The sequence below is a fragment of the Candida pseudojiufengensis genome (assembly GCF_024610245.1).
Source record: "Candida pseudojiufengensis strain CBS 10847 chromosome Unknown scaffold7, whole genome shotgun sequence".
Lineage (NCBI taxonomy): Eukaryota > Fungi > Ascomycota > Pichiomycetes > Serinales > Debaryomycetaceae > Lodderomyces > Lodderomyces pseudojiufengensis.
Window position 1 is genome coordinate 558,426 of NW_026261527.1, and position 25,661 is coordinate 584,086.

Genomic DNA, 25,661 nt, shown 5'->3' on the forward strand with positions numbered 1-25,661 from the left:
CACACCATACACATCATATTTTATGAGAATAAACACTCAAAGCATCATTTCATTTGTCATCACTTATATATTCACACTTCAATACAACGACATATAACATCCTTTGAACATGAGTAATAAAGATGAACATCAACAAATGCAAATAAAGATACTATATTCTTTTGATGATAATGCAACAACTTTTTTATGTCGATCAACTCAACAATTTGCCGTTCAAACAGTTGAAGTACCAATTCAATATTCAATTAATGATGAACCAGAAATAATAACATTGGGAGCATTTGAATTAAAAGATTGTATTAAACAATTATTACAAACTAATCCTGAAAATTTTAAATTACATTCAGAAGATTATGCTTTATATTATAAAGATATAACTGAACAACCTGATGAACCATTTGTATCAAATGGAGTATTATCAAAATTATTATCATCAAATGACTCATGTTTAATACCTGGAAGAGTTTGTCAAAATGTTTCTGCAAATTTTTTATTTGGAAATAAATCAAATATATCATCATTAACATTAGAAATTAGATTAAAATTACATACTATTGAAGCAACTCCAATAAAACAATTGCCACCAAAACAGCCGAATCAACAACAACGTCAACCATTATCAACAATAAATACATCACAAATGGAAAGAAAAAGACCTTATGAATCAATTCATAAATCTTCAAATTCAGTACCTGCTGCTAAAGCAACTAGAACTCTTTCTTTGCCATTATATTCAAATATTCAAAATATACAACAAGCAGATAAGACTTCTGCACGCTACAATAGAGAAAATGTTGAAAATAGATTTAAACTGGCACCATTTTATCAAGAAAAAGTAGTCGATAAGAATGAAAGGAAACAACAAAAAAATTACTCAAATCAATCACCTTCACAATCAACGATGAAATCACAATTGCTACCTCAAAGAGCCGTGCGTACTAGATCAATGCTTACAACCACTCCATTAGTTATATCTTCCCCTATTAATGAAGAGAATTATTCATCTGATGATCCTGAATATAGAGTTGGTAATAATACTAATGAAGAAAATGTACAAGAGGAAGACGACGAAGAAGAAGGGACTGAATCTCAAGCTGATACAACTTCACCATACACTCCACAACAACCTCCATATATTCCTGATAATAATGATAATAATGATTCCAAAGATACCCCACCAGAAGATTCTAATGATGATAATGATTCCAAAGATACACCACCAGAATTACCAGAAGATCTCGATAGCAAAAGAACTCATACCATCCCTAATGCAAAATTACCAAAAAATCATGGACTTGTATGTATTAATCGATGTTGCCAAACTCAAACTTCAATTGCTTGGAAATATTTTGAACTTGAAGTTAACACACAAATATCACAATTAATTAGAGCTAAAGAATTTGATAAAAAGAATTATGAAGGAATGTTAGGACCATTATGTAATGCTTGTTTCTTATTTTATAAAAATAAAGGATTTATGAGACCTGAACATGTTGTTAAAAAATATAATCAACAACAAAAATATACTCAAAAAATAAAATTGAAAAGTACAAATAATGCAAAAGAAGATGATACAATTAGAAATTCATTAAATAGTATTGCTAGTGCTAGAAAAAATAATCATCATCATCATCAAACTTCATCTCCTGCTACATTTCCAACTCCTTCTCATACCCCATCTGCTATTAATCAAGTGATACAAAATAAATATCATAATAACAATAATAACAATCATTATAATCAATCAAATTCAAATTCAATTCCATCTGGTCAAACACCTGATTATCATGATTTATTAAATCAATTAAATGTATATGGAGGTCCATCAACGGATATAGATCCATTACCTAATGCAACACCACCAATGATTGCCACAAAATCAAATACCCGTGTTATAAATCTTGAAGAAACTGATGAAAGAAAAGCAACAAGATTAAATACAAAAATTATACCAATTTTTAATGAAGAAGATAAAGAAAATCAACCTCCTCCTATTAATTTAACAAATGCTTCAGCAACAAATACATTAAATGAATTTGATGCAATATTACAATCAATTCATGAAGATTCAGATAGCAATTGGATGAATTTTTTAACTCAACCATCATCATCATCTCAAATAAAACATGAAACTAGTCCAAATTCAAAAACTCCAGTTGATCAGTTACAAAATTTAATAACTACTAAAAAGAAAAATAATAATAATTCTCCTGATTCTTCAAAACTGTCATTAGTTAATAATATGCCAAGTTCTCCATACCTATCTAATCATTTAAATTTAAATGATGAAGAATCAAATGAATTAAATGATGAATTAAGTCAATTGGTAAATTCTGAATTTAAAATTAACATGAATCAACAATCACAAGACCCACAACAACAAAATAAATCACGTCAACATTTAAATTCTTCATCACCAAATACAGCTAGTAGAAATAATACAACAAATTCATTATTAAATTGGCAATCTCATAATACTATTAATAAAGATCTTGGTTCAACTCCAAATACTGATTTTTTTTCAAATGATGATTTACATAATGATGATAATAATGAAATGATTAATAATAATAATAATAATAATAATGGTTCAAAACACAAAGGGTATAGTTCTAATGTTGATTTATCTAAAAAATCTATTCATACTTGAATCTAATTACGTAATAAATAGAATTATATTTAATAAATAATTTGATACCTCATTATCACTTTCGTCTAATACTTTAAGTGTATTGAAATAGAAGAATTTACATTTGAATCGATTTCACTCAAATTCTCGTATACTTCAAACTTCAACTTACTTTATTTGTAAATCAAATCATACGATTTCAGACTATTGCTTTTATATATGATTCATATGGTAAAAGAGACAAGTCTAAACCATATTTCACAGAGAAGACATTCGTATGTTTATGATTTTATTGATATTTTTTAAAACTGGACAGATACTTCAAGAGACGCCCCAAGAAAAAACAAAAATCGAAAAAATTGTGTCGCTAAATCGGCCAAAAATATTATGGACTGTATAATCCTAGCAAGTTTTTGGTTATGAAATATCCTTTGTAGTGTAATGGCTATCACGGTTCGCTTTCACCGAGCAGATCGGGGTTCGATTCCCCGCAAGGGAGCTTCAAGTTCTTCATTGATATCAATTTATTTTCCTTTGTAGTGTAATGGCTATCACGGTTCGCTTTCAATAACTTCTTTGAAGTATTGCAAGTTCCGAGCAGATCGGGGTTCGATTCCCCGCAAGGGAGCTTTACAGTCCTTTAAGAAGGTTTTTTTTTTTTTTGTTGAGAGGTGTCAGTTCATATTTTTCTCAATTCGTAATCGTATATAGATCGCCATGTTGCAGGTTTGCAATATTTTCATTCTTGAAGAAAAATCTTAAAAGAAAATGGAAATTGTTGCTGTCTTATGATGTGAAGTCATTAGCAATTATTTGCACTAAGTTCAGGTTATTTTTTCTAGTTTTATTCAAATACCAATTTGAAAAATAACATCTACCACTAATAGTTGCTTTCATTGATAAAACTATAAGACATGTTGGACGTAATATAAGAAGAGAAAAGCTCGTCTTTTTAATCCTATTTGAGGTAGAAGATGAATTAATACATCTCATTATAATTCTCCACAAGATAAATGTTACTGTGAGAGATAAAAGTACAAAACCAAATCTAAGATCAATTTTACGAGATATGAGATACGAAGTACAAAATCGAGTAATTAGATAAATTGAAAGTAAAATATACTTTTCCACACCCTTTGAAAACGAGATCATTTTTCAAAATTTGGTACAATCTTTGAAAACAAGAGTCATTGTTAGAAAGCTATCTGTGTAGTAGGTAGAGTTAAGAACTAGTAATCTTAGTCATATTTCTATGTCATTATGTCACCCAGTGGAATGAACCAACATAACTTGTTGAGATGAAATTCTCACCTTGTAACCTATTGAAGTTGAAATCAAGTTTGTTCTATATCTCAATTTATCCCAAAATAAGGCCTGAGTTTGATTCTATGGGTAATGGATATTAAATAATTTGTTGTCGACAGCTTGTTAAAGGGTAGAAGAAACGAGATTTAAAAATCTGAAGCTTGAAATTAAACCCTTCATAATATTCATCGATTTTGAAAGTCATTTGTTACTCCCTCATAGATATTTAATCTTGTTTTTAAAGGTTTCAAGCTGTGATAATAAGGGTGTGTAGATTAAATCATTGTACATACATATTTTTCAATTTAAAATTGTCTTGTGATAAATATTTATCTTTGTTTTAAAATTTCATCCCCTCGATTATAACTTCTCAACAATGATTGATAAGATTGAAAGCAAATATAATTATCAACCTAGCAACAATCCTACTTTCTTTCAAAACGCCTATAAAGTAATCCTAATCCTTTCAACTACACTTGTTATCAAATTGATTTAAAAAATCATCCTTATTTAGATAGATTTCAATTTTTTTGCAACTTTTGATTATAATGATGTCTGAATTACAACAAGATCAAATAACTTCAATAACCAAAACTCATATTGAAAAAATATTTGAAATAAATTCAAAATTACAAACAACTAAAGAAGATACAGCTAGACACGAACAATTACTCAATGATTTAAAATTTCATAATAATGAATGGTTGCAAAAATGTGATGAATCAATATCAAAATTATTAAATGAAGAAGAACCACAACAACAAAAAGAAGTATCAAGAAATGAAGAAATGCAATTATATGAATATTATCAAAATAAAAATTCATCATCTTCTGAAAATAGTAGTGTTGGAGATTTAGAACAATATTTTGATGCAATGAATAGTCTTGAATTTACTCATAAAAGATTAAATCAAGTTAAAACAAAATTATCTAAAAAACAGGTTACTTTCAAGGAATCTGAAATATATGAACCTCCAATGATTCAAAAATTAATTGAAATACTTAGTAATTTAATTGATTTTGTTACTTCAATTACTGATATGATTCAAAATGGTATTAGTAATGGCTTTAATTTTATTGTTAATTCACTTGATGAATTTTTCATTCAAAATGCAATTAAATTTGGTGTTGGAATTAGTGACTCTTTTGAAGTCTTCTTTAGTAAAAATAATCAAATTTTATCTATGGTTAATGATGTTGGGAATTTAGTAACTTTCAAGTAGGCGTTTGTTACCTATTATTATACATTTACATGTTTTGAAATTATAGAGCTATTTTGCGATGATGAAAGTTCGGCTGTTGAGTTTGACCATATATTGATAATGAAATTTAAGTCATTAATTAAACAATACCAGCGTTCCACCCGAACATAGCTCGAAATTTTTCACATTGATTTCCATTCCAGCACAATTTTGAAATAGTTTAAAAAGAACGGTGGTTTGAATCGAGTAGAAATTTTACTGGTTGGTAACATTGCTTTTTGTATATTCTTTTAATAGGCTCTAATTGAAAAAATTTAAGGCTATGATTCTACTTGAGATGCAAAGTCAACACTTTTGAACTTAACACTTCTAAAAAAAAAACCTTCTTTGACGGCGTACTCTTCATCAATTTTTCTTTCAGTCAACGAGGTTTATGAAACGATTCCATTCCATGTTGTTACTAATTAGTTTACATTGACAGAGTATACCTATCTATTAGAGTATGTCAAGAAATTATGGTTACAAATTCTCCACAAATCCCAAGCTTTTTGGACGTAAAAGTACAAAACCATTTACAAAGATCTCTTTGTTGACTTGCATTTCATCTCTTATTCCAATTCAATATAATCAAAAATTGGTTGAGGCTGTTAGTAGAAGTTAAATACTAAATGATCTACTTGACAACAGATTTAAGTAAGGGATGATGTTAAATTTCAACACGTGTCTTCGTTTCAATCTCAACAAATTGTATGAAAATTTGAAACTTCTAAAAAAAAAAATATTTTAAATTTCCAAGACAAGAAATATTATTAATTTTTCTAATTATATGTTTCAGCCTTATGAGAGTATACATTAAGTAGATTTAAACTTCAGACAAGTTATCTAAATTTGAGACTTGAAATGATGACAAACGGTGACTGAGATATGATCATTCGGAAATTATTGAACACCATCACTCTGAAACAGCGCGGCAAAATTATTAGCTAAATTATTTTAAATTTCTTTTTTTTTGGTTTTTTTTAGTTCATTTATAGGAACTACATTTATCTACATTAAATATTTCAATTGTACCATCTTTTATCAACTATTTTGCTACATCACGAAACTTAATATCCAGATTAAACTTACTATGATATAGTACACAACAAAGTAATAATTCAACATTACACTCTTTTCAATCCAGCTATCTTAATTCCATATTCTATGTAAACACATAGAGATCTCATCTTAATATAATCACACTCACTAAAACAAAATGAAATTCGCAAAAACATTAGAACAATCATTAATAGAACAAGATGTACCAGAAGAATGGGTAGAAGCAGCAATAAAATATAAAGCTTTAAAAAAATGTATAAATAAAATAGTTGAAGAATTAAAATTTTTAGGTTTAGAACAAAATAAATTAAAATTATTAATAAATGATAAAGAAGTTGATATTAATGATCAAACAGCAAATCCTTCAAATCCTATAATTGCTCAATATACTTTACATAAACCATCGCCTGAAAGTCATGATATAATCCCAATTTTAAAAATTAGTTTAGATTTTAGTGATGATCATAATATAACTGATGATCATATTAATACTATATGTCAAGAAGTTAAAACAAAAATTGAAAGTTTATTAAATGAGGATAGCAGTAGTAATACTGATAATAATAATGAAGAAGAAAAAATTATTGAATTAAAAGAAGAAAATGATGGTGAATTGAAATTAGTATCAAGTAGAGAAGGTTCATTATCACCACCTTTAAAAGCAGCAACTTCTCCTCCGTTAGAGCCAGTTTCACCTAATTCACCAGATCAAATATCTGATTTATCATCTATACCCACGCCCTTAAAATTAAATACCAAAGGAACTCATACAAGTATAGAAAACAGACTAGACAATATACATATTCATCAACCAACAAACACCAAAAAGAGAGAAATAAACATTATATTAAATTCAGATTCAAAATTTTTTAAAATGTTAGATGAAGAATTAAATGGATTAGATCAAATTAGAAAAATTGAAGAAAATAAAATTATCAATGAAATTGAAAAAATAAGTGAACAAATTAATATATCAAAATTAAAAACTTCAGATTTATATAAATGGAGAGAATTATTTAAAATTTATTTAGATTCAGAAATTTATTTTAAATATAATGAAATTGATAAAAATCAACAAAATAATGAAACAATTATTAAAAATTTAAATTTATTTATAAAAAATGTTGAAAAATCGGGAATACTACTAAATTTTAAAAAAAAATCAAGTTTAGTTACTTTCAATCAATTTATTTCAATTAATTTTCAATTATTAAAAATTTTAAAATTTCAAACTATAAACACTGAAGCATTGAGAAAAATTTTAAAAAAATTTGATAAACAAACTTCTTTAAAAATTCAAAACATTTACCCAAAGCTTATATCATCAAATCATATTTTTATAAATAATAGTAAAACAATAGCTCAATCAATATGTTATATATTAACAAATTCCCTTTTAAAAAAAATACCACAATTAGATGATTATTCTTGTCCCATTTGTATGTCCATAGCATACAAACCAATAAAATTATCATGTAATCATTTATTTTGTGTTAGATGTTTAGTTAAATTAAAACAACAAAATAATTTAAATTGCCCCATGTGTAGACGAACTAATGCTATATTGGATGCTGATTCTTCAAATTTAGATTTAAAAAATATGGAAATTATGAAAAATATGTTTCCCATTGAAGTTAGAGAGAAGCTTAGGGAAAGAGATAAAGAAAGGTATAGAGATTTAAAGGGAAATAATAAAGATGATAAATGTATAATTGTATAAACTTTAAACCTTTTTTTTTTATTTAATAATGATATTCGGTATTATTTCAATACTTCTCTGAAGTTGATATTATTTGATTTTAAGTCGAGCTCGAGCAAATTTAGTGTAAATCTTCGATAACTTTTATGCAAAGTTGATTCAAGTACCTAGAAGCTACCATCTATCTACCATGCTTTAGTCCTTTGATAAACAATTTGGCGTAACCGCAAATTTGCGACCCATTAATTTTGGGATGGACTGATAAATTTGATTCGGTCCAGCAGCGCGATACAATTAGGTCGGTGCGCTACCATGTGGTTCAATAGTGTAGCAGGTTTATCACTCCAGATTCTGAAAAGGTTTTTGGTTCTAAAAACTGGATTTTCTGGTAACGTGAGTTCGAATCTCACTTGGACCTTATAGAAGCAGAGTTTTCTTTTTTTCGTCCTTCGTATGATGAATGCTATAGCATATATTTAAAAGTAGTACTATTAATTACATCACTGAAAATGAAGACTACAATGTAATCTGTCATACCAAATGTTCTTACTTACATTAAAGAGTTATTTAATTTATACAACTATATTTAACAAGTCCAAGTTTTCATACAAATGTCTAATAAAAAGTCTTTATCAAATTTACTGAGTATCTTCAAGTATCTGTTGAACCATTTCATGAGGAGTTTTACCATTTTCAGAACCACCGTTATTATCATTTATATTATCTTTATCTTTATTATCAATTTTATAATTTTTCATTGCTTTTGGTTTTGATTTTCCAGAACCAATTAATTCTTCTTCATTATTTCCAACAATATGACCTTCATTCGCTATACCACCTTTTGGAGCTTCAACTATTCCTACTCCTTTTTTACCATTTGAACCTAATGCTAAATTCCCAGCTAAATCTAAATTTTTTGAATCATCTTTATTATTGGTATTTATTGATGGATCTACTATATTATTTAAATTTTTATTTTCTTTATTATATTTATCATTTAAATCTGAGTTTCTATTATTATTTGAATTTATTTTTGAATCTATATTATTAAGATTATTATTATCATTGGTGTTATCATCAGATGGGGCTAATTCATAAAATATTTCTGGTTTTTCTTTTAAATCTTGTGATACCCAATACATTAATAAAGAAAATATACCAAACATGAAAATATAACCAAATAATTTTCTTTTTGGACTATTGAAAAAAATTATTGGTTCTTTTAAATTATCATATGGTGATGAATGTTTCCTTTTTGATGATGGTTTCATATAATATGGTCTTGGTAAACCATTGTTATTGTAACTTCCTTGCATTTGTGACTAGTGGTGTTATTTGCTCTAGTGTGGTGTATTGATGATTGAAAGTTGTATTTATAAATTGTTGATAATAATGCTAAAAAGTACGGGATTAAATGAAAATTATCGTAGCTCGGTTTGTACAATCTAGGTTGAAATAGGTTGATGATATGAAAGTTTGTTTCTGCTTCTTAGTAACTCGGTGGACCAGTGATATATATATCAGAAAGATAAAGTTGATTCAATTTTGATTTCAATGTTATTTGATGTAGTTTTTGTCAATTTAATTTTAAAATTTGATTTTCAATAGACACAGAAATTATTAATTAATTTAATAATTCTATAATTTTTATGTGTTAGAAAAAGAAAATTTAAAGTAGAAAGAAATTTAAACTAAAAGTTAAACAAAGTAGAAAATAAAGTAACACTGTAACTCTAAATTAGGAAGTACTATCTAACCACTTTCCATAACTCATAGAAGGAATCCGTGTTGAAACAATGTTGGTTTTAGGGCGATCTAATTGATATAATCTACCCAATTTTCTCCCTTAAATTTTTTCTTTTTATAAAAGAACATGCCTCAACCCCAATTTAAATTGGTCTAGAATAAATCGTAAACTTCTTTAATAGAATTTATCGCTCTCAATTGATCTAGTAACTTTTGTGTATTTGGAAATGTATGTTATGTATGTAAGCTTAGTATGTATACATACTTATACAATATTAATGCTGATAAGACACGTAGACACGTCTTGCGACAATAAAATATATTAATTAAAATTAAAGGGAAAATTGGGAGATTTTATATAACGAATCTTAGTTATTAGCCCCCATAGATGAATCCAGCCTCATGCTTTTTAATGGATGTAAGTCATCTACAGCACACTTAAGCATTTGATTTAGCAGCAATCACTACAGACTTGCTCAAAATGATCCATTAACACGGTATTAATTCATATAAATATTAAACTTTTCAATGGTTATGTTGTATCTTTCGTAAAATTAAAAAGATTGATCTCTGTACTTAAAGTAGTGTACTAATCAAAAAGGATTAACAAAAGAATAAACCTGTATATAACATTACTATACTAAATTATATACATAAGTAAGTACTAAATCTTTTACAACCATTTTATTACAACCAATTTATTTGCAACCAACTTATAAATAAAAGCTCAAAATGATTTATTTACTATTGATTCTATATTTAATCACCACCAGTAAATCAACACCTCCATCATGTTTTTTAAGTTGTATATCTGAAATATCAAAAATAAATTGTTCAAATAATTTAAGTAATTTAGGTTGTATTTGTTTAAATGAAGATCAAATTGTTGGTTGTTTAATTGATATATGTCCTTATGGTACTTTTAATAGTGCAAGAGATCATTTCTTAGGTACTTGTTTAGAACATGGTAAACCTTCAATTACAAATCCTTATCCTCCTCCTGCTTCTTGGCCCCCAAAAGATTATTTAGAAAATTTACCTAAAATTGAGGAATCTCCTCCAATTAATCATCAAACTCAATCACTGCTTGCACCTTTATATGAGCAACCAATACAAGAAAATCCACCACCTGTTTATCAATCACCAGCTCCTGTACCACCAGTTCCTGAACCACAAATTCAACCACAGATTCCAGAACGAATTCCACCACAACAAGAACCGGAACATGGACGAGAACGTTCACCTCCTCCATTTCCATCTCCACCGCCAGATGTAAGACCTGAATTACCACCTATTCCACAAAATAGAGAATCAGCACATTCTATAAAGGAAGATGATAATAGTATTGATTCTGATCCATGGTTTAATCCCGGTAGACACGACGCGTATGATCCAAATAAACCAATTGAATGGGAAGAAATTGATACATTAGATGAACATGGTGATTTTATTGTTGTTAAAAAACCAATTAATGTCCCCCCTAAATTACGTGATAAATCTAAAATTGGTAATTCAAGAAGAGTCACAATTGAACAACCTTCCTCCAATCAACAACAGCATCAAAGTAATTTTTATAAATCAAATAATGGTAAACAAAGATTCAATGATAATTTTAGAAATTCAAATAATAATAAATATTTATTCAAAACTAATAGAATTATTGAATCATTACAACCAAAAGGTACTAAATTATATCGTTTTAAAAATCGTAAAAATCAACCAAGACAACCACCTTCAAAATCTTCAAAAGTTACTCAAGTTTCTCGAAAAATGAATCCTTCAATTCCTAAACATCCCATTTTAAATTGAATCATTGATAATTGTTGAAAAATAAACTAATTAATTGGCTAACCAAATATATTTTTATAAGTCTTTTTATCTATTTTAATATTAACAATAGTTTCTTTTGGAACACTAACTAATCCAATTTCTCTAATATGTAAATTCTTGGAATTAAATTTATCAATACTTGTTTCATAACAATTTGAAATTAATAAATTTCCAAATGGATCAATAACTGTTAATATTCCTTCTAAAATTCTATCATCTATTAATTTTATATGAAAATTTGAACCAATGAATTTATCTGGAGTTATTTTCTGATTCATTTGTTGTGAACATCAGTTTTCTTTGATTCTCTAGATCTCAATTTTTCAAAAAATCTCGCTACAAATCAAAATAATTCACAAAATTTTTTTCATTTGTTTTACCTCTTTTTCTTCTCTAACATCAATCGCAGATTCACCCTTTACTAAAAGAATACTTTAGTTTCTATTTCTATGATAAGATAATCTAAGAAGGTTTACAAGTGAATATAAAAGCGTAGATTAACCGTTAAGTTGGAGCACGTTTCTGGGCGCCTGATGTTGACATTAAAACAAAATGGGACATTGGGAATCAGTTGTGACTACATTTTTTCTAACGACTAAGATCAATTCAATTGATTGATATCGTGATATATTTAATTTTCCAAATTTGTTGTGTTCGAAAGCTCTCACCATGTTTTATTTGAATTGAAAATTTAATCACTACGCTTTTTCTTTCTCCTTTGTGGAGCTAAATGAATAGTTCACAACAACAACATGAATTAAGTACAATATATAATGAATATTCAACATATTTTTCAAAATGTTTATTAAATTTAGATCAAAATTATATTGAAATTATTACAAAAGAAGGTGATGAATTGAAGGTTGTAGTAAGTAATCAAGGTTGGTCAATTAAAAATTCAAATCCACTTGTTTATGAAACTTTTGAAGCATTATTACAAACTATAAGTCCTTCATTTAGAGATAAATTTGGAAATGAATTGGCTAATAGATTAAATTTATTACTACAACAAGAAGATGATTAAAAGAAAACATTAAAATTTTATATTATCGTTAGTTATTTACATGAATTATTTCTTCTTTTTATCTCCACCATTTTGACGTCTAACAAAAGCTTCAACATCATCAACATCTTTTCTTGATTCTCTTATATAATAATGAGCAGCTCTAGGCATATATTTTTCAGGTTTATATAAAATTTCAATATTTCTAATATTTGGATTAAAAATTGGAATTCTAATTTCAGAACCAATTCTATTTAATTTAGTTCTTAATAATATATTTGATCCAATATTTAATTGACCTCTTTTGATTGCTATTATTCTACCTGTAACATCTGATCTATCTAAATATGTTATTTTTATTATATCTCCTGATCTTAAACCTTTTGAATAATTTATTAATTCTCTTCTTTTACCTGTTGGATCATGTTTTTCTAATAATTGTTTATGTATATATTTCATTACACTTTCTCCATTTCTTTTTGGTGGTAATGGTTCATAAACTGTAGGTAATGCTTTGGATTTTAGTTAGTATTTAGAAGATTTAAAGATATTTATGGTTCAAGGACATACGTTTCCTTAAGTAATGGAATGCTCTAGCGGACGTTATTTGAGTCGACCTCAACGCTAGAGATCTCGTTATGAATGGGAACATGAGTTGTTTAGTGTGTGTTTGGTGTAGATTTGATTTGACTGAATTATCAAATTTTTCAGTACACTAAAGTACATGATATTTTTTTTTTCTGTATCAGATCAAATAATGACAGAACCAAATTAAAGAGATCATGGAGAACAATTATATTACAAAACTACTATAGTTATATCGTCTTCCTCAACATTACAAAGTTTTCATTAAATATGCTATAGATACACAACTGATTTTACCTAGAAACTAAAGCACCCCCAACAATGAATCGTTTATATCTCTAAAATATTGCGGATCAGGTAATACATGCGTTTGATGCACACAGCCTGAAATATGATGCAATATTTCAGAGACATACAAACGATTCTTTGTTGAGGATGCTTTAGTTGGGGTTGGATTTCACCCAATCATGATAAAACTTTCAATATATGATATTTCAAAATCGAGGTCTTCTTTTCCTACCTGTAAATTTAGAATCTTCTGCAACTATTCTACCTCTTCTTCTCATAGTTTCTTTCTTTCTATTTATAAATTCTTTTCTTGATTCCATTAATTTTCTTTTCTTTCGTTTATTATCTTTGGTATCTTCGTGAATTTCCATTTCTGCTCCTTTTAAGTTTATTGATCTTTCAGTAATACCAGCAGTTAAAACTAAATAATATTTTTTATTTTTTTTCAGTTCTGGTTCATCTATTATTAATCCTCCTCCAAATCCTGCTAATTTAGCACTTGACATTATACTTTCTATTTGTGAATCATTTATTGGATAAAATTGTGCAACAAATTTCCCACCTCTTTTTAAAGATGCATATAATGTATTAAAAAATAATAGCAATCTCTTTTTTGGATCAACATTTGATGAATCTGCATTACATAACCATTGAATAGCAGATATTGATATAGCTGCATCAAAAGTTCCTGCTCTAAATGGTATACCATTACCTAAATCAGCTAAAAATAAATCTCCATCAACATCTCTATCTAATCCTGTTGCTAACATACTTGGTGATATATCCATTCCAATCCAATTATATCCTTCTTCAGTTAATATTTCTCCAGATAATCCTGATCCACAACCTAAATCAAGAATTAATTGTGGTTCTTGATTATCAAGATTTAATAATTCTAATGCTCGTAGTGTCATTTTTGCTTGAATATGCTGTACACGTGTTGATGATGTATATTTGAATGATTCGGAATCATTGTAAAACACTTCAGGAGGTGCTAATTCTTCTGGTCTTGACATTATTTTGAAGTTAGTAGAATAGACTATAGAATAACTGATCCATCTAATTGTAAATTTTGTGTTTCAAATTTAGAGATGAAGGGTTAAAAACCACGCGCAGTGCGTAAAAATCATAACATTTTGCAGCCAAATTATCTACAATCAAATTCAAATTAAAAATGTCGTTATTAAAAAATTCGTAAACGTATAAACTAACTTTTTGTATGTGCTATGTAAATACATCCTTTAGAAATGAAATTCCGATTCGTCATCACGTTTTTCATAATATGGATATGGAGGTATTTTTGAATTATTTTTCTTTTTATCTGGGCTTTCAAAATCAAAACCTTCATGATCATTATCATCATCTTCATCATAACTAGTTCCCCCATTATTATTTCCATCAAAATAAAAATCAACATCATCATCATCGTTGTCTTCATATTCTTCTCCTTTCAAAGTATCATCATATGACAAACGATGTCCATATTTATCTATTTTTTCTTCATCAACACTTTCAATTTCTGATGGATATAATGATTGATCAGCTGTTACTATTTGTCTCACGTCTTTTGGTAATCTATCTGGTCTATAGAATCTTAAATCTATTCTACCAATTAAATATAACATATTAACAATAATTTCTAAAGCTCCCCACCAAACATACATCATTGCAGGTGATCCAATTGGTGCTCTATCATATTTCATTCTTGCTTGGAAACAAACTACTGATCTTAAAATTGATGAAGTTAAAATAATCATTGTAGTAATAAAAATAATCATCATTGAAACATTATGTGTTAAATCTCCTCTTTCATTACTTAACCCTTTAACCATTTTATAATGATGATGAGTTGCTGCTATAACTCTAATTGCATGTCTATGATTATGATTTCTTTTCATAAATGATATAGCGGCTACTTGAGATTCTCCCTTTTTAACAAAATAAAATGGTGAAAAAGATTTAATCCACCATGGTTGATAAGTATATAAATTTTCATCTTTTCTAGTTGGTTTAAAAAAAAATGCTAAACCAATTAATGCAATTGAAGTTAATGAATATAATATAATTAAAATTGAACTTGCTTGAACAACTTTTTTATATCTTGAATAATTAGGTTCGCCTAATAAATATAAATTAATACCCGCAGAAGCAACAATTGTCATAGCAACAACACCTGCAACAATAGCATATAAAGTTAACATTGGATACCAAAATAATCTTCTTGAACCACCAACAGGATGTCTCCAAGTAAAAATTCTTTGAGCTAAAATTAAATTAAAACTTGCAATTAAAACTGTCGGTAGAATTAAAAATACTTCACTTGTTATACCAATTCCAGTTTGTGTTAAATCTTTTGACCATTGAATTCTTAAACCAAATCCTAAAATTCTACAAATATTATAAAATATAAATCCAATTTGTGGCCAAAAATAATGACCTCTATAACAATTTATTGAAAAAATACTAATATGAGCTATAGTTACAATTGTAAATAATGCAGTAAATAATGCTGATGGAGCTATATCTGCAGAAGTTGGATAATCTCCAAATATATTATATTGAGTTGATTGAGTATAATCAACCATTATTGGAGGTATTTGTGATCCTAATAAATTTCTTGCTTGAGCTGATAGTAAATGACTTCCAGTTCCATCAGCAGGATAATTATTTTGATAAGCTAGTAGTCTCATTACACCATGTATGGCACTATATTCATGAGGATTTGGAAAATTAGTCATTTTTGAGGCTAGTTAAATTGATGAACGAGTGAATTTGCAGCGGCAATGGAAAACAATTTTTTGATATTTTTGACAGGTATATAGACAGGTATATTAATTTGAAAACTTGGCGAAGTGAATGATTTTTGAATAATTTAGGAAAGTATTTGTATGTTAAATGTAAAAGACAAAAGTGCAATTAAAAGCAAATGAAAAACTAAGGAATAACATAAATAAAACAAATTTTTTATAGAAATAAAATGTTATTTGATAAATCATTAAATCATTAATTCATTTATAATTAATTTGAAACAGGGCATCTTTCATTAATGTAGTATTGATAATTATAATCGTATAATTTTATTTAGCTTAATGATATATTTACATTCATTTTTGTGTTCATTTCTATATTCAATTAAATTGCTTAATTAGGAAACTATGAAACTTTGAAAAATGTAACGAATGATCTAATATTCATAAAGATTAACCAAGTACAATGTGATTTAACACTTCTTTTTACTTGCAGTCATAAATGAGTCTCATTGGATTTGGTTGTTTAAGCTTTATTTCTCGGAATTTTGATACAAGAAACAATAATAGAACAAATACCGTTATTTTTTAGACTTTATTCGACATAGTAAAAATCTTATCAAACGTTTTTAATTTTCTTCTATTCCAAATCGGTCTAAAACGCTAAACGTATGTCAAATGATAGTACGAATTAAACCACTAAGCAACGTGAGTTTTTTAATTCAATCAAACAACAAAGTTATCCAAGGTTACTTTTGTAGAAATGAATTGTTGGGTGATTACATTACCATTTTTGTAAAAATCAGTTACGATCGTCTTTAATAACCGAAAGTTGCATAAATTTTATGCAGGTTACGGTATTCAAATTCTTCCGAAACAATAAGCATATATGCTTTAAAATATTTTTTAAACGTCAAATTTCTATTTTACATATGAAAAGAAACCTCAACTATGATATAAAATGTCTATCATACGGCTACTATATCCGAACTTACCCAATACATAGGTTCGAATTCAATAAAACCATGCATTAGCATATTGTTTAAAACAACTGTTTCAAAGATTTGAAGTTTCTAATTTAACGACTAGTTAACAAGCAATATCCCAGAGGCTACGGCACCGAATCAAGACTCAGTTTAATCATTTCTTTGACTAATGCATTTGATATTTCTGATGCTAGAAGTACTTTTCATTGTATCGCTTTAGTAAATCTGGTGGAAAGATGAAATAAAGATCGCGTCTTAAATTCTTATTTTTATTTTTTTGAGACACACGAAAAACCAAAACTAATCAAATTAAATTATCAACTTCAATGCCAGTAGCTACAATAGATTGTACACGAGTCAATGATCTACTACAAGATGACAATGAGAATAAAAATATAATATCCACAAAATATGGATCCACATTATTAGAAATCCAAGGAGAATTAAATTTACCAAGTCATAAACCAAAAGATATAACTAAATTATCAAAAGAAGATCAAGAAAAAATGTCAAATTTTATAACAATTGATAATGTATATGATGCTATAAAATTTGGTCATTTAGAATTTGATTCAAAAGATGAAACAAAAGTTACATTATTTATTGGGAAAAGTCAAAGATTAATTGGGAACCTTGTTAAATTAGATATACCCTTGGGAATATTAAAAATACCGAAAAAACAACCTGATGAAAGTAAAATGGATATAGATTTTGAAGAAGGAGAAGAAGAAGAAAATATACAAATGATCGATATAATACAGGCCAAATTAATTTTTAAACAACGACCTTTACCAATTATGTAACAATAAAATAAATAAAAAATGTTTATAAAGTCTATGAATCTATAAAAGTTAAATTTTGGCTCTATGATCCCATCTTAACTGAGTATTTAATTCAAATCCAAAATTTTGAGGATCTGAAGTTATAATTCTATTATAAATTTGTTCAATCTCATGTAAAGAAAATCCTAATATTGTTTCCATATATTTTACAATATTTCCATAAAGTTCATTAAATAATTGAATTGTTGCTAACATTGCTTCATATCTTGAACTTACTAAATTTTGAAATCCTTGTTCTTCAATTTTCCAATCTTTTCTACCTTGACTTATCATATTTTCTAATGCATCATCTTCACCAGTTCCACCAAATTTTGATCTTATTTTATTAACTGCTTCAATAAATTTTGCTTTTAAAATTGGATGATCTGGTTTTAAACCTATGGTTGTTAATTCATATTCTTTTGATATTGTATCTTTATCAACTCCTGCTAATAATAAATATAACATTCCAAAAACTCCTGTACGATCTTTACCAGCAGTACAATGAAATAAAAATGGTTGATTTTCTTCCAAAATATATAAAAATATGGTTCTAAATGCTTCTTTACCAAATTCAAACATATCTTTATAAACATGAACATAAGTTGACCAAGAAGTCATTAAATTTGTATATCTTAATGCTATTGCTTGTGGTGAATAATCATCTTTTGCATAAATTGGAGCATGAATTCTTTTAATACCGTAGCTACTTAAATTCGGAGGATAACCATCTGCTGATATTTCACCATCTGATCTTAAATCAAAAATTGCTTTAATTCCTAGTTTTTGTATTGTTTTTAAACCATTTTCAGTCATTCCTGAAATATTAGCACATCTAAAAGCAACATTTGGCTTTACATAATGAAATTTACCTTCTACATTACCATTATCAAAAGTTGGATGTAATATTCTCCATCCACCAAGATCTCTGAAATTATTTACACCTTCAACATGTTTCCATCTTGAAACACTTCCAATAACATTACTTGACAAAAGAAATCTTTCAAATTCATTTTCTGGTGATAAAAAATCCAATATATAATCAACAACTAAATAATTATAATTTATTCTACCCTTTTTTAAAGGTAAATTTAATGGATTCATTTCTTCTAAATCATCATCAGGTTCAATTTTTTGAAAACCATAAAAATTATGATCAGCTTCAGGAATTAATTTTAAAGTATGAGATTTTGGACCTCTATTTAAAGCATTTGCAAAATTTGAACAATCATATCTTGGAATAATTTCATCATGTAATCCATAAATACTTAAAACTGAAAAATCTCTTGATAAATTTGTTAAATTTGAAAAATTTGGTTTTGATAATGTTATAATTTCTTTTGCTGCTAATTTTCCCTTTTGATATTTTCCATATCTATAATATATAACATCTGGTATATAATCAAAATTTACAAAATGAGAATATCTTTCCAATACAGTTTCTGAAGTAAATCTTGCAGCACAATTAATTAAATTTGGTACTACAATTGCATTTATATTACCTTGTTTTAATAATTCATCTTGTTTTAAAGCCCATAAAAACATTGCAACACCACCTCTTGAATGAGATATAATTGAATTAATAGTTAAATCTATACCAATTCCATTTTTTTCACCACTTCTTAAAAATTCTGCAGAATTTTGAATATCTTCAACATCTTGATCTAAATGTCTACCTTCAATTTCAATTTCATTATCATCTGAATCTCCACATCCTCTAAAATCAATTCTTAAACTAAAAATTCCTAAATCTTTTGCTAATCTATGAGCTAAATGTTGTTGATAACAATAATCTCTATGACCTCCTTGACCATGTAATATTATAACCGCTTTATGTGTCATCGGAGCTAAATTTTCTTCAAATGGATTTTCGCTATCCATTGAATGAGGAATTGCTAAAGTTGCGGAAACACCATTAAATTTAACTTTAATCTCTCGTGGTGGTTGTGGATTATATTTTGAAGGTATCGTCATTGATATTTTATTGAAAGTTGGGGTAATGAAAAATGAAAGATAGTTTAATGTTTGCGTTTCTTATGTTCTGTAGTGCTTACTGAAAGTTCTTTTGACAGGCTGAATTAAAGTTTACAACTAGATCCAATTGTTTATTATGAAAAAGCTTATGTTAAAGTAGAATGTTTTTAGTTCAGAATGTTCTTTAAATCTTGTGAAATTTAGATTTGAAATGTAGCACGGTGTAAAAAATAATTCCATTTGAATAACCCCTCTATTTTATTTTAATTCCGATCGATATATAATATCTCCAGATCATCACCACCACCACCACCACCACCAATTAATGAATCATTCAGATAGAGATGCTTATTTACAATTAGGACAAAAATTAAATCAAAAACATTCAGATGAATTATCTACACAATTACAGATTTTAAAATCAGTATTAATTAATTTTATAAATGATCATGGTGAAGAAATTAAAACAAATCCAGAATTTAGAAGTAAATTTAATGAATTAAGTCAACTGATTGGAATGGATCCTTTGGATTTATTGATATTTGCAAATAGTAACCACAGCAATAAAAATGATTCAAATTTCATTATTGGATTATCTGTTAAAATTGTTGAAATATGTCAAGAAACAAGAGATTTAAATGGAGGATTTATAAATTTAAATGAATTACAATCAATTTTAAAAAAGACAAGTTTATCTGAATCTGAATTAAAAATTCAAATAGAAATAAATGATATTGAAAAAGCAATCGCCAAATTAAAATCAATGGGTAATAATTATGAAATTATTATAATAAATAATATAAAATGGTTAAAATTTTCTTCAATTGATAATTTATCAAATGATCAAATTAAAATTTATGAATTATGTGGATTTATGGGTGGATATGTTACTCATAGATTAATAAGAGATAATTTTGGTTGGGATCTGCTAAGATGTAAAAATGTTATTGATGAAATGATTATGAATGGTTTATTATGGGTTGATTCTCAAGGAGGTGAAGAATGGCAATATTGGGAACCTTCTTGGATATCTTATTAACTGGAGGGATTTTTTTTCTTGTTCTTTCTTTCCATCCATCTTGCATTTATAATTTGATAATCATCAGTTCTTTCACGTTTTGATAATGGTTGATATTGTGTAAACGCTCTTCCAATCCCATCACCTAAAGGTATCATATTATTCAGATCTACTTGTATGTCATTAAATATTAAATTTTCCATCATTTCCAGTAATTGTGATTTAACACCTAGGTCATATTCCATTCCAATAAAACTATTCATAATTTTTTTAAATTTATATTGATTATTAAAACTTTTCCATTCCATCGGGGGAAATTCACAATTATATAAAACTAAAGGTATATCATTAGCCATTTCATATTGTGGTTTAGTCGGGTAAATTGAAATATCCATTAATTCTTTTATAATTTCTGGTTTTTCTAGGTTTTTACCGACTAAAAATAGTATTGCAATCATACATCTAACTTGATGCCATAAAAATGCAGTTCCAATTAAATCAAAATAATATAAATCATCTTTTAAATTTTTGATTTTTGAACTATATATAAAACGATTAAAATTTGTAATTTGTTTTGAACCATCTAATTTACAAAAATTTCTAAAATCATGTTCTCCTTCATAATATGAAGCTGCTTCTTGCATTGCTTGTATATTTAAATCTTTAGATCGAAAAAGATATTTATAATGTCTATTTTTACAACTAAATCTTGCATCAAAATTTGGAGGAGGTCGAAGACATATTGAATGAATTTTTATATCTGGTGGTAAATTAGCATTTATAACAGTTAAATAATCAATTTCTTTATCATCATTTATGGGATCTTGTTGTTCTTCTATAGTTAAATTTGATCTTAATTTCATTGATATAACTTGATTCATTGCACTAACGCCCTTATCTGTTCTACCACATCTTGAAAATTCTGTTTCTAATATTGGTTCTTTAATTAATTTAATTTTTGATAAACAACGCAACAAAGTTTCTTCAATTGTTGGTAATGGTGTTGGTTCATATTGAAATGCTAATCCATTATAATTCCAACCTAAATATGCAAATTTTAATGCAACAAATCTGAAATTGTACTTGTCCCAATTGAATTCTTTTGATGGTTTGTTTTTGGTTGTGAGTTCTTTTTCAGGTAGGTTCTCTAGTTTATTTAATTTTTCTATTAGTTGTTCTTTAGTCCAAGTAGAATAATCTACTGGTTTTGTCATCTTGCTATATGAACGTTTCATAAACCATTTAAATCTGGTTATCATTAACTGATTGAAACAAAATCAAATAATTCATTTTTGCAACACAAAATTTCAACCACTCTCATCTTAACTTTATAATGAAATCATCAACAGAATCATTATCATGGAGTAATTTAAGATGTGAACTATTTCCATGGTTAACACAAGCAATACAACTGTTGGGTCATCCTACAATGACACCAGTTCAAGCTTCAACAATACCATTATTAACTGGAAATAAAGATGTTATAGTTGAAGCAGTAACAGGATCTGGAAAAACATTAGCATTTGTTATACCAGTTTTGGAGAAAATATCAAAAAGATTATATGCTGAAGATGATGAATATGAACCAATAAAGAGAAATCATGTTTTAGCAGTTATATTATCACCAACTAGAGAATTAGCTAAACAAATTCAAATGGTATTTGATCAAATTTTGGTGTATTCACCACAAGATGATGATGAAGAACCAATTATAAGAACACAATTATTGGTTGGTTCACTAGGGAATGTTCGTGAAGATTTAGATAAATTTCAAGAAAATCAACCACAAATATTAATTGCAACACCTGGAAGAATACTTGATTTTATGTCATCCCCCATTCCAAAATTTTCATCATTAGAAATTGTAATATTAGATGAAGCAGATAAATTATTAGATTTTTCATTTGAAACTGATGTTATAAGAATATTAAAAAATTTACCAAAACAAAGAAGAACTGGATTATTTTCTGCAACTATTTCTTCTGCAGGTGATACAATTTTTAGAACTGGTATGAATAATCCAGTAAAGATAAAAGTAAACACAAAAAATTTCTTGGGTGAGCAACAAAATGCTCCAAGTTCTTTGACTTTATCTTATATGTTTGTTGAACCAAGTGAGAAAATACGAACTTTATTAACTATATTAAAAGAATATGAATTTAAAAAGGTTATTGTTTATTTTCCAACCTGTACTTCTGTTAAACATTTTTATCAAATTTTTAATTACATTGTTGGAGATTCCAATTTACAATTTTTTTCATTACATGGACAATTAACAACAAAATCAAGATTAAAAACTTTAGAAAAATTTATTCTTGGTAATGACGTAAACACAAAATATGTATTAATGACTACAGATGTTGCAGCAAGAGGAATAGATGTACCTGATGTTGATTTAGTTTTACAAATTGATCCACCAACTGATCCTAATGTATTTTTACATAGATGTGGTAGAACAGGTAGAGCAAATAAAGTTGGTAGAGCAATAGTATTTTTAAATAATCAAACTCAAGAAGAAGATTATATTGGATTTATGGAAGTTAAAAATATTTTTATGACTGAATTAAAATCACCAGTTTTAAAATTTGATAACCTCCCAAAAAAGATTAGAAAATATATGCTTGAAGATAGATCAAGACATGAATTAGCTATAAAATCTTATGTTGGATTTATAAGATATTATTCAAAACATATTGCAAGTTCAATTTTTAGATTAGCTACTTTAGATTATTTAGGTATAGCTAAAATGTATGGATTATTAAGATTACCAAAAATGCCAGAATCAAAATATATAAAAAATTTACCAATTGATGGTTGGTTGGGTGATGTTATTGATATGGATACATATGCTTATTCAGATAAATTACAAGAAAAATCAAGATTAGAAAATTTAGAAAATGAAAAACAGCTAAAAATTGATAATGCTAAAAAACGAAAAGAGCTAAAGATAAAAAATGAAGCATGGTCAAGTAAAACAGAACATAAAGAATCAAAACATGATAGAAAAGAAAAATTAAAAAGAAAAAGAGAAGCTATAGAAAAACAAATTGAAAATGAAGAATTAAATCAAGAAGAAACTCAAAAAGATTGGAAAGATATGATACGACAAAAGAAAAAGCAGAAAATTTCTACAGTTCAAGGTTCATTTGATGATTTATAGACCTTATTTTCAAATTTTAAATCTTTCACTACTTGATTTTATACCATCAAATATAAATAAATTATCTAATGGAATATATTGAGCAGTTGTTAATTTTAAAATTTCTTGACTTACAATTCCTCCCATAAATGAACTTATATTATGATAATCTCTTGTATTATGATTTAAAATTTCTTTTATTATGTTGAGGGTTGATTCTGAAATTTCTGATGATAATTCTTTAAATAATTCAATAAATTTTTCAAGATCTGTTATATTTGGTTTTTCGTTATATTTATCAATATATGAATTAAATGTTAATATAGATAAATAAATTGAAATAAATTCATTATTAGACTGGTTGATCAATTTTGAATTAATTAAATCTTTTGATCCAATTGTAACAAATAATAATTGAGTATTTTTACAAAAACTTTTTATAGATTCTTTATTTATAAATTCAGTTGATTTCCCAATTTCTTTACAAATTTCATAAACTTCATTTGTAAATAATTCTTGATCTTTTTCAGCTTTTGATTTATAAATTTTTGAAAGTTTGGTGTAATTTTCTGAATTTGATGCCATATCTGGTAAATTTCCAGGTAATGGTAATACATTATATTTTTCAATAAATTTGGAAAGTGCTGCTATATATATCCAAAATATTGTTGAATCTTTATTTACATTATTATTGGTTATCAAATTTTTAATACTTTCTGGAATTTCTGTTTTTTGAAAAGCTCTATGACATGATTGTAAAGCTTCAATAAAATTAGTTTCTAAATTTATATTTCTTGATAATGATTCAATATATGATTTAAACAATTTTTTTTCATTATATGTTGATGGATTTTTTCCATAAGTTTTTTTCCAATATTGTAATGCTTTAATGAATATTACTATATATGGAATATGACTATGTTCTTGATCATCCATTTTTTCTAAATCAAAAGAATCTGAAAATTCTTGAAGTTCTTCCCATGGTTGATCAATTCTTAAATCATATAATCTTGAAGGATCATGAGTTTCAATTACTGTAGTTTCATTAGATAATAAATTTAATGATGCATAAAATCCAATAGTATTTACTATTAATATTGGTATTTGTTTTGACCATAATAAATTTATTAATTGTTGTAAATTAGGGATATAATCACTTATAATAACACAATTAAATTGATTCCAAAATTCAGATTTTTCAAGTAGAGAATCAATTGATTCATTAATCAGATATCCTTTTACATCTGAATTTAATTCATTTAAATTCTTTGTAACACATAATGCAACATTTTTACCAATATCATTATTTCTTATAAAAAAATTTGATGAACTTATTTCTTTTGTAATATTTCTATTATCAATTATTGTAAATTCTCCAATTTCTGGTAATATTAAATTTTTTAAAATTTCAGAACCAGTTGAAGTAGCATTAATTAAACATATATGACTATTTTCTAATTTCAGTTGTCCTATAGTTTCCCATAATCTTAATTGTCTATCATATTTTGCTTCTTTATCAATCATTTTTTAAGTTGGTTGTAAGAAAATGAAGATATATTAAATTTTATGAAACATAATTTATATAGACTAT

General features: G+C 26.8%; 16 protein-coding genes across 16 annotated transcripts; 8 read left to right on the plus strand and 8 right to left on the minus strand. All coding sequences in view use genetic code 12, as the record gives it.

Annotated features, from left to right (window-relative positions):
• Window positions 1-109: 109 nt before the first annotated feature.
• On the plus strand, window positions 110-2,650 carry KGF55_002222 (uncharacterized protein; the record flags this gene model as incomplete). The annotated part of the gene is made up of 1 exon (XM_051756882.1): window positions 110-2,650. One exon carries the CDS (start codon window positions 110-112, stop codon window positions 2,648-2,650), a length of 2,541 nt encoding a protein of 846 aa, XP_051615210.1.
• A 1,832-nt stretch (window positions 2,651-4,482) lies between these two features.
• KGF55_002223 (uncharacterized protein) lies at window positions 4,483-5,157 on the plus strand (the record flags this gene model as incomplete). The annotated part of the gene is made up of 1 exon (XM_051756883.1): window positions 4,483-5,157. The coding sequence occupies one exon, from the start codon at window positions 4,483-4,485 to the stop codon at window positions 5,155-5,157; it is 675 nt and encodes a 224-aa protein (XP_051615211.1).
• Window positions 5,158-6,391: 1,234 nt separating this feature from the next.
• TRY3 (Try3p) lies at window positions 6,392-7,954 on the plus strand (the record flags this gene model as incomplete). The annotated part of the gene is made up of 1 exon (XM_051756884.1): window positions 6,392-7,954. One exon carries the CDS (start codon window positions 6,392-6,394, stop codon window positions 7,952-7,954), a length of 1,563 nt encoding a protein of 520 aa, XP_051615212.1.
• A 617-nt stretch (window positions 7,955-8,571) lies between these two features.
• KGF55_002225 (uncharacterized protein) lies at window positions 8,572-9,249 on the minus strand (the record flags this gene model as incomplete). Its single annotated transcript, XM_051756885.1, has 1 exon — window positions 8,572-9,249. One exon carries the CDS (start codon window positions 9,247-9,249, stop codon window positions 8,572-8,574), a length of 678 nt encoding a protein of 225 aa, XP_051615213.1.
• Window positions 9,250-10,411: 1,162 nt separating this feature from the next.
• Window positions 10,412-11,488, plus strand: CCW14 (Ccw14p; the record flags this gene model as incomplete). Its single annotated transcript, XM_051756886.1, has 1 exon — window positions 10,412-11,488. The coding sequence occupies one exon, from the start codon at window positions 10,412-10,414 to the stop codon at window positions 11,486-11,488; it is 1,077 nt and encodes a 358-aa protein (XP_051615214.1).
• A 38-nt stretch (window positions 11,489-11,526) lies between these two features.
• KGF55_002227 (uncharacterized protein) lies at window positions 11,527-11,787 on the minus strand (the record flags this gene model as incomplete). The annotated part of the gene is made up of 1 exon (XM_051756888.1): window positions 11,527-11,787. The coding sequence occupies one exon, from the start codon at window positions 11,785-11,787 to the stop codon at window positions 11,527-11,529; it is 261 nt and encodes an 86-aa protein (XP_051615215.1).
• Window positions 11,788-12,239: 452 nt separating this feature from the next.
• KGF55_002228 (uncharacterized protein) lies at window positions 12,240-12,533 on the plus strand (the record flags this gene model as incomplete). Its single annotated transcript, XM_051756889.1, has 1 exon — window positions 12,240-12,533. The coding sequence occupies one exon, from the start codon at window positions 12,240-12,242 to the stop codon at window positions 12,531-12,533; it is 294 nt and encodes a 97-aa protein (XP_051615216.1).
• Window positions 12,534-12,578: 45 nt separating this feature from the next.
• KGF55_002229 (mitochondrial 54S ribosomal protein bL19m) lies at window positions 12,579-13,164 on the minus strand (the record flags this gene model as incomplete). The annotated part of the gene is made up of 2 exons (XM_051756890.1): window positions 12,579-13,012; window positions 13,083-13,164. The coding sequence occupies 2 exons, from the start codon at window positions 13,162-13,164 to the stop codon at window positions 12,579-12,581; spliced, it is 516 nt and encodes a 171-aa protein (XP_051615217.1).
• Window positions 13,165-13,591: 427 nt separating this feature from the next.
• BUD23 (18S rRNA (guanine1575-N7)-methyltransferase) lies at window positions 13,592-14,401 on the minus strand (the record flags this gene model as incomplete). Its single annotated transcript, XM_051756891.1, has 1 exon — window positions 13,592-14,401. One exon carries the CDS (start codon window positions 14,399-14,401, stop codon window positions 13,592-13,594), a length of 810 nt encoding a protein of 269 aa, XP_051615218.1.
• A 225-nt stretch (window positions 14,402-14,626) lies between these two features.
• On the minus strand, window positions 14,627-16,123 carry KGF55_002231 (uncharacterized protein; the record flags this gene model as incomplete). The annotated part of the gene is made up of 1 exon (XM_051756892.1): window positions 14,627-16,123. The coding sequence occupies one exon, from the start codon at window positions 16,121-16,123 to the stop codon at window positions 14,627-14,629; it is 1,497 nt and encodes a 498-aa protein (XP_051615219.1).
• A 1,321-nt stretch (window positions 16,124-17,444) lies between these two features.
• CTF8 (Ctf8p) lies at window positions 17,445-17,921 on the plus strand (the record flags this gene model as incomplete). Its single annotated transcript, XM_051756893.1, has 1 exon — window positions 17,445-17,921. The coding sequence occupies one exon, from the start codon at window positions 17,445-17,447 to the stop codon at window positions 17,919-17,921; it is 477 nt and encodes a 158-aa protein (XP_051615220.1).
• Window positions 17,922-17,969: 48 nt separating this feature from the next.
• KGF55_002233 (uncharacterized protein) lies at window positions 17,970-19,913 on the minus strand (the record flags this gene model as incomplete). Its single annotated transcript, XM_051756894.1, has 1 exon — window positions 17,970-19,913. One exon carries the CDS (start codon window positions 19,911-19,913, stop codon window positions 17,970-17,972), a length of 1,944 nt encoding a protein of 647 aa, XP_051615221.1.
• A 325-nt stretch (window positions 19,914-20,238) lies between these two features.
• VPS22 (ESCRT-II subunit protein) lies at window positions 20,239-20,952 on the plus strand (the record flags this gene model as incomplete). The annotated part of the gene is made up of 1 exon (XM_051756895.1): window positions 20,239-20,952. One exon carries the CDS (start codon window positions 20,239-20,241, stop codon window positions 20,950-20,952), a length of 714 nt encoding a protein of 237 aa, XP_051615222.1.
• A 208-nt stretch (window positions 20,953-21,160) lies between these two features.
• Window positions 21,161-22,145, minus strand: KGF55_002235 (pseudouridine synthase; the record flags this gene model as incomplete). Its single annotated transcript, XM_051756896.1, has 2 exons — window positions 21,161-21,186; window positions 21,392-22,145. The coding sequence occupies 2 exons, from the start codon at window positions 22,143-22,145 to the stop codon at window positions 21,161-21,163; spliced, it is 780 nt and encodes a 259-aa protein (XP_051615223.1).
• Window positions 22,146-22,264: 119 nt separating this feature from the next.
• On the plus strand, window positions 22,265-24,091 carry SPB4 (putative ATP-dependent RNA helicase; the record flags this gene model as incomplete). The annotated part of the gene is made up of 1 exon (XM_051756897.1): window positions 22,265-24,091. The coding sequence occupies one exon, from the start codon at window positions 22,265-22,267 to the stop codon at window positions 24,089-24,091; it is 1,827 nt and encodes a 608-aa protein (XP_051615224.1).
• Window positions 24,092-24,100: 9 nt separating this feature from the next.
• On the minus strand, window positions 24,101-25,594 carry KGF55_002237 (uncharacterized protein; the record flags this gene model as incomplete). The annotated part of the gene is made up of 1 exon (XM_051756899.1): window positions 24,101-25,594. One exon carries the CDS (start codon window positions 25,592-25,594, stop codon window positions 24,101-24,103), a length of 1,494 nt encoding a protein of 497 aa, XP_051615225.1.
• Window positions 25,595-25,661: the final 67 nt, after the last annotated feature.